At 41.6% G+C, this 8,372-nt stretch overlaps 1 protein-coding gene across 5 annotated transcripts in view; it reads right to left on the reverse strand.

Moving 5' to 3' along the window:
• ptprk (protein tyrosine phosphatase receptor type K) overlaps window positions 1-7,609 on the reverse strand; it is a 691,044-nt gene extending 683,435 nt beyond the window's left edge. For all 5 annotated transcript variants that reach the window (XM_063034492.1, XM_063034484.1, XM_063034476.1 and 2 more), the window contains exon 1: window positions 7,375-7,609. In XM_063034492.1, the coding sequence (XP_062890562.1) occupies window positions 7,375-7,450 (76 nt within the window). In that variant the 5' untranslated portion in view covers window positions 7,451-7,609. The remainder of the gene's footprint in view (window positions 1-7,374) is intronic.
• Window positions 7,610-8,372: the final 763 nt, after the last annotated feature.

Genomic DNA, 8,372 nt, shown 5'->3' on the forward strand with positions numbered 1-8,372 from the left:
GGAGGGCTAAATACAGGGCAAGATTTAAAAGCAACGTGAGAGGCAAATTTAAAAAAAACAGTAGTGAGTACCTGGAATGTTCAATGTACATATATGTCATGATATACAACCCTGAGATTCATTTTCTTGCCAGAAGACCATAAGATATAGGAGCAGAAGTAGGCCATTTGGCCCATCAAGTCTGCTCAGCCATTCAATCATAGCTGATCCAATTCTTCCAGTCATCCCCACTCCCCTGCCTTCTCCCCATACCCTTTGATGCCCTGGCTAATCAAGAACCTATCTATCTCTGCCTTAAATACACCCAATGACTTGGCCTTCACAGCCGCTCGTGACAACAAATTCCACAGATTTAACACCCTCTGACTAAAGTAATTTCTCTGCATCTCAGTTCTAAAAGGACTTCTTTCAATCCTGAAGTCGCGCCCTCTTTGTCCTAGACTCACGTACCATGGGAAATAACTTTGTCATATCTAATCCGTTCAGGCTTATTAACATTCAGAATGTTTCTATGAGATCCCCCACTCATTCTCCTGAACTCCAGGGAATACAGCTCAAGTGCTGTCAGACATTCCTCATACGGTAACCCTTTCATTCCTGGAATCATTCTCGTGAATCTTCTCTGAACCCTCTCCAAAGTCAGTATATCCTTTCTAAAATAAGGATCCGAAAACTGCACACAATACTCCAAGCGTGGTCTCAATAGTGCTTTATAGAGCCTCAACATCACTTCCCTGCTCTTATATTCTATACCTCTAGAAATGAATATCAAAATTGCATTTGCCTTCTTCACCATCGACTCAACCTGCAGGTTAACCTTTAAGGTATCCTGCACAAGGACTCCCAAGTCCCTTTGCATCTCTGCATTTTGAATTCTCTCCTCATCTAAATAATAGTCTGCCCATTTATTTCTTCCACCAAAGGCATAAATTGGGATGATGTTTTTGCAGGGAAATGTTCCATGGACTTGTGGTCGATGTTTAGGGATCTCTTGCAGGATGTTAGGGATAAATTTGTCCCAGTGAGGAAGATAAAGAATGGTAGGATGAAGGAACCATGGGTGACAAGTGAGGTGGAAAAGCCAGTCAGGTGGAAGAAGGCAGCATACATGAGGTTTAGGAAGCAAGGATCAGATGGGTCTATTGAGGAATATAGGGAAGCAAGAAAGAAGCTTAAGAAGGGGCTGAGAAGAGCAAGAAAGGGGCATGAGAAGGCCTTGGCGAGTAAGGTAAAGGAAAACCCCAAGGCATCCTTCAATTATGTTAAGAACAAAAGGATAACAGGAGTGAAAGTAGGACCGATTAGAGATAATCGGTGCATTCCATTCCATCAGGTCCAGAAAATTTATCCACCCTCAGACCATTAAGCTTCCTGAGCACCTTCTCAATTGTAATTTTCACTGCACATACTTCATTTCCCACTCTTGAATGTCCAGTATACTGCAGGTGTTTTCCACTGTAAAGACTGATGTAAAACACACGTTCGATTCCTCTTATTACAATATCTCCAGTATCATCTTCTATTGGCCCTATACCCACCCTCAACTGTCTTTTACCCTTTATATACTTAAAGCTTTTAGTATCTACTTTGATATTAGTACCCAGCTTCCTTTCATAATTCATCTTTTTCTTCTTAATGACCTTCTTAGTTTCCTTCTGCAAGTTTTTAAAAAGCTTCCCAATCCTCTATCTTCCCACTAGCTTTGGCTTCCTTGTATGCCATCTCTTTTGCTTTTATTTTGGCTCTAACTTCACTTGTTAGCCATGGTTGTGTTCTTCTTCCATTTGAAAATTTCTTATTTTGAATACATCTGCCTTACACTTCCTTCATTTTTTGCAGAAACTCCAGCCATTGCTGCTCTGCTATCCTTCCTGGTGTCCCTTTCCAGTCTACTTTGGCCAGTTCCCCTCTCACGCCATTGTCATTTCAATGCCGATTAATACTCAATAAATCCATAATAGAGTAACAATCATAATAGAATCAATAAAAGACCGCACCACCTTGGGCGTTCAAGCAGAGTGTAAACAACAACAAACTGTACAAATAAAAAGAAACTATTATTACAAATAAATAAGCAGTAACTATCAAGAACATGAGATGAAGAGTCATTGAAAGTGAGTCTACAGATTGTGGGAACATTTTAATGATGGGGCAAGAGATGAGTGGAGTTACCCACTTTGGTTCAAGAACCTGATGGAGTTGCCAAGGGGTGGAGGCAGGTACAAATGCCACATTTAAGAGGCATTTGGATAGGTACATGGAGGGAAACAGTTGGAGGATTATAGGCCAAACAGCGACAGCTGGGACTGTCATGAAGGTTAGCACTGACCAATTGGGCTGAAGGGCCACTTTCTGTGCTGTATTACTCTGTGACTTTACTAAATACAAACATGAGAAAGTCTGCAGATGCTGGAAATCCAAAGCAACACACCCAAAATACTGGAGGAACTCATCAGGTCAGGCATAATCTATCAAAAAGAATAAACAGTCAACGTTTCAAGCTAAAACCCTTCCTTAGGACTGAGACTGAGAAGGAAGGGGAAAGACGTCAGAATAAATAGGTGGGGGTGGGGGAACGAAAGAGGCTAGCTGGAAAGTGATAGGTGAGTGCGAAAGATCAAGCGCTGAAGAAGGAATCTGATAGGAGTGAGAGTGGACAACAGGAGAGAGGGAAGGAGGGGGAGACTCAGGGGATGTAACAGGCAGGTAAAAAGTGAAGGGTCAGAGTGGGGAATAGAGGAGGGGCAGGAGATTTGCTCACCAGGAGAAACTGATATTCATGCCATCAGGTTGGAGGATAGCCAGATAGAATATAAGGTGCACTAAACAGAATGATGCACAATTAACTGCTGTGTATCCTGTGCTGAGTGGCTTCTCACAACATCCTTCTGCAGAACAACAATACGGTGCCTCACAGACATTTTATCCAATAAAATCTTGCAGCAAACCATGTACTGGAGCGTTAAAGCAGAAAACAAAGATTTTTAAAAGTAAACCTTAAAAGGAACCAAGTAGAAGAAAGGTTTATGGAAGAATTCTGCAGACAAAGAATATGGGAACAGTGAACAAAGGAGCAATTAAATCTGTAAGGTTCAATAAGCCAGAATCAGAGAAGCACTTGTAGGGCAGGACCAGGTTAAAGGGGAAGAAATAACGATAAATAAACGATGAGAAGAGGCTTTGCATATCATGTAACCAGTCAAGCAGAGGATGAGAGCATCATTGTGAGGGAGGAGCAGCAGTGAAGAGATACCGAAAGAGAAAGAGAAGGGAAATTAGATTTGGAACGGAGCTTCCAAATTATGGCTAATGCTGCAGATGGACTGAGAAGCAAACAGTAAAGTGAACCATTTTCAGTGGATTGCAAGTCACAAATGACATCAATTTCTTTGTGAGGGCATTGCAAAAAAAAATTGATTTAAACATAGTTCTTGTGAAGAAATTTGTAAAACTCCCTCCTTATTGAAGTGCAAAGGAGCTGAGAAATGAAGCAGTAGTTTCAAGGATAAGAGCTTGAAATTAATTTAAAAGGTCTGCCAAATTCAATAAATCCTCCACAAACTAGAGTTGATCAAAGTCCAGCTCAGATGCTGAATCATTAATTTGACTGGAGCTTGAAGTGGGGTTTGGACTCGCAACTTTGAGATGTGAATCTTCATTTTACCCGTCTCCTGTGGCTAGGAGCTCTCAGCAAACACAAAAACACACAAAGTACTTGATCTTTGCCCAGTAAAATATGCAAAGAATCCACTGCGTGGAATACAATATCACAATTATGCAAAACCTTCTTCCCTCCTACTTACCTATCCCAAAAACAAAACAAATGGTCAATTTTTAATGTCAGTGGCAATTTAATATTAATACCTCTTTGACCTCATCTCTTCAAATGCATTACACAGAAAGTGTTTTAGAAACTGTACAATTCAGAATATTTTCATCTATTGGGCAACACTAAGTATTGCAAAGAATAATAAAAAAGCATAGACACAAGAAAGTCTACTGGAAATCCAAAACAACAGACATGAAATGCTGGAAGAACTCAACAGGTCAGGCAGCATCTATGGGAATGTATAAGCAGTCCAGTCGACAGTTCGGGCTTCTTCAGGACTGAGAAGGGTCTCAGCCCGAAGCACCAACTGTTCATTCATTTCCATAGATGCTGCCTGACCTGCTGAGATCTTCCTTCAGTTTGTGTGTGTGCTGACAAAGCAGCAGATGCCTTCAAAACTCATTTAGCAACATGAGAAAAATTTCTGCTGAATGTTCTCCCAACCTCCAATCGATGCATCAGTAAACCTTATGAATGTTTTGCTGACAGTTGAAAACATAAATCACTTGACATATTTCTTGTACGGTGTAAACAACACCATTGATCCTGAACATTAATGGACAAAACTTTCGAAAACAGAGAGGTTAAGATTCATGAATTATCTGCGTGATCAAGTGCTATGACCCTGCTATCACTGTCAATTTGAAATTAAAGACTTGACTGTTCAACCTTCAGGAAGCACTGCACATCAAGGAATCTTCAACAGTTCATAACAGTGTTTTGTTTCAAATATTCCCCTTAAACCTATACCAAAGGAAATTATACCAACAGTTGAAGTGCAGACTGAGGACATAACAGGCACAATTTTCCCTGAAATTCAGTAATTTTAAACAATGTGGTCATTACACGGTTATTATGGGCAACTGCAGCTGTAGTCATACAGTCATTGAAATGTCAACCTTGTGATTTGAAAGCATTTTTAAAGACAATTTACAGAATAATATAAAGATGCTCCCAAACCCCTGTTGAAAAAAAATGTAACATCCGCACCTTCTGAAGATAATTCCTGGCCTGGAATCACTTAAAATGGAGAATCCGGATTACAATGACCACCTTAAATCCCACCCCTAACAACGCACACGCGCGTGCACACACACACACAGGGAGAAGAATGACCGTCCCAAACAACCTACATGCCTTCTCAAGCGACAGCTGCACAACTTGTGACAGAACCTACACAACCACCACAGAAATGGAGTGAAATCAGTATGCTCAACCCTAAGGGACTGGATTGGCAGAGCAGAACTGAAAGCATAATTTCTCACTGAACAAAATCAGACTGTAATACAGCGTAGTGCAGTCGTGACACTTGTTCATTTACCCATCTATTAATCAACACATTAAGAATAAAAAATGCTGGATACACTGAACAGACATAGCAATGTCGGCTAAAAGTGCTTCAGTTCCAGAAACTTCATGAGAATGTTGCTGATGGAAGGTCTTCAACCTGAAATATTATTTGTTTCTCTTTCCACAGAAGCCATCTGGTCACCTGAACACTTCCAACATTTTGGTTTCACTTCAGATTTGCAGTTCTTTGATTTTCATTACATAATCTCGAGACCCATGTACAAATCCCACCAAGGCAGCTGAGGAACTTAAAATTGACTAATGGCTTGGAATTTGCAAAAATTGCATAATTTAATCTTACTGATGGTGACCATGAAAAATAGCAGACTGTAACAATACCTCAGGTTCACTAATGAACGAGGGGACATCTGCCAACCATACCTGACTTGACTTGACTCCTGATCTACCCCAAATGCTGACTTATAAAGCATTATCTAAGAATCTGAGAAAGCATTATCTGAGGCATTGATCATGTGGATAGTCAGAGGCTTTTCCCCAGGGCTGAAATGGCTAGCGTGAGAGGGCATAGTTTTAAGCTTCTTGGAAGTAGGTATTGAGAAGATGTCAGGGATAAGTTTTTTTTAAAGCAGAGTGGTGAGTGCATGGAATGGGCTGCTGGTGGAGGCGGAAGTGACAGGATCTTTTAAGAGACTCCTGGATGGCTACATGGAGCTTAGAAAAATAGACGGCTATGGGTAAAGCCTAGGTAGTTCTAAGGTAGGGACATGTTCGGCACAGCTTTGTGGGCCATAGGGCATGTATTGTGCTGTAGGTTTTCTCTGTTTCTAATGTACAGTAAGCCACTAATTTGGAACCACCATCTTCAGAAGAGGACTATTAGCGATGGGCACTAAATGCTAGTCAGAACCGTTGTTCAGAATTTGACACAAATCTTTGATGGGTACGAAGCAACTCTAATTTTAAATATTTTAATTCTAGGTTTGCAATTTTGCTTAAAGTGGATGTTCTAGGTAACTGAAATGCCTAATTTTGTATATTCAAAAGCCTCATTTTTTAAATCAAAAAAGTAAATTATATCACGTATACTGTCACATTAATTAATGCACTGTTCTCTTTCCAAAAGTCTTCAGAATCACTAATTGGTTTCCTCTTAATTAAGTGGTATGAAAATGAACAAGGAAAAAAAGTTGCTATCAAGCTACTTTGATTAACGATCTTTTTAAAAAAAAATATTCTTGCACTGCTGCTGTCCTTTCTCTCCAAAATATAAATAAAAACTAAAATTATCTGTAGCTGTATTTAGGAAGCATTAAGTTTAGACATGTGAGAACTGAGAGGAGATGGATGCTACCAATCCACTGCTTTACAAACAATGAAAGCACTGTATTGTTGAACAAAAAAAACTTCCCCCCGGTGTAAAATTACCAGGAAATCAACGAGTGCCTGCTTGCAGTTTTTCATTCGCAAGGTACTCCATTTTAAATTACACACTACTGGGAGTGAACTATTGTCCAAAAGGACGCCACCTTCCAGTCGTTGAAATAGTGTTCTCGATACAAACTTATTTTACAAAAGAACAACGATTGACTAAATTGCATTTGGATGCGAAAGTGCTTTCCGTTTAGTCCGAACTCTGGGAGCGAGGTTATGTTTTAATCAAGGTGCACTGCATATCGCGCAATCTGGAGACAACCAAATACCTGCCTGGCAAAGAAAAGTGAGTCAATCTTTTGGCCGTTTCCAAGAGCGAACCTGTCCCAGTCAAAAGCTCCCAGAATCGGCTCGTCGCCGTTCGCAAGCTCGTCACACAAACTTCTAAATGCTTTACTCCCCACCCAACAAGCACAACTCATAACAAAAAAAAATTACTAGCAAACAACAATTCAGCCCGGCGGAAAAGATGTGCTAAAACTTCGCCGCGGATCGACTGCGCACAGCTGTTGCCAGCCGAAGAATTAAAGCACCAACTGACTACATTCCCCCAGCCCACGCTTCCCAGCACTTAAAACACTGCCAAAGATCCTCACTTTTTGGAGAAAGGAAACACAGTTACTGTTGTCAGTTAAACAGTGCTTTGTCTTGAACTTCAATTTCACGTACATTTCTGGGCAACAAATGGCTGGGCACGCGCCGCGCGTGCCCGACCACCTTAGAACGGTGTATATATAATGTATGTTTATGTATAGATAAAAAAAGTTACGCGGAGACAGTTGCGAAGCCCACGAGACACTCACCCGAGGAGAATTCCGCGGCTGCACCCTCACAAGTTTGATGCCAGAGCAGCAGCAGAGTCCAGGCCACTGCGCTCATGGTCCTGCCGCTGTTCTCCCGCCCGTGAGTTTGTTGGACTGGTTGTTCCCTGCGACTTCAGCCCGCAGCTCCCTCTCCCTCAGCCCGGCCGATACACATTTCCCCCCCGGAGCAGTACTTTGCACAACAGCGAGCGGAGCGAAACCCTGCCCGTGACGTCACCGAGCCACCCATCCACACGCCGCCTGCGAAGGGTGGAGGGCGTCCTCTGCTGGTTCCGTCCACCTCTCCTCCCTACCTACCTACCTACCTCGGCACCGCGCGTAAGCCCGGCTCCCACAGCAAGCAAAACCTTTGGCGCGGGGGAATATTAATGGGCAACTATGCTAAAAAAAAATTCTTTATTCCAGTGCCTGCTGGTTATCAATGTATTCAAGCAGAACCCAAAACCATAGCACAGGTAACAGAAGGCTGCAATCTTGTAGCTTTCTCGCGACTGAAGGAGTAGGCAGAGGCTGTCAGGTAAATAATTACATTGGTGTATTGGCGGACAACTTCTCGGATAAGCTTTGCTGGTAGCGTTGCGGTTAATTAATGCTTACACAATCTAGGAACTTTCCATTTAATGTAGGAAAAAACGCAACGTATCAATACGTTAGCGTATTTAACTAAGCCCCGAGATGAAACGAAAAAAATGGGGTCAGTTTTAGCTTGATGGGCGTTTTGTTGAGGCTTAATTGACACTCGGCATCCATCGGTAGTGAACTACCACAGAATATGTGGAAGGAGGGTCTGCCGATTTCGTAAATCTTAAAACGTTCATCTGGAATGCAAAAGTAGAAAGAAAACTGCCCAACAATTAGATTTTACTTGCCGTTACTCAGGGTCGCGGAACCAGTCCTGTAGACTGATATGACAACATGAAGTATCACTCATTGATTCTCCCTACTAAATAGAATATGAGATTTTTTTTTCCAAAACA

This window comes from Mobula hypostoma, chromosome 2 (assembly GCF_963921235.1).
Source record: "Mobula hypostoma chromosome 2, sMobHyp1.1, whole genome shotgun sequence".
Classification (NCBI taxonomy): domain Eukaryota; kingdom Metazoa; phylum Chordata; class Chondrichthyes; order Myliobatiformes; family Myliobatidae; genus Mobula; species Mobula hypostoma.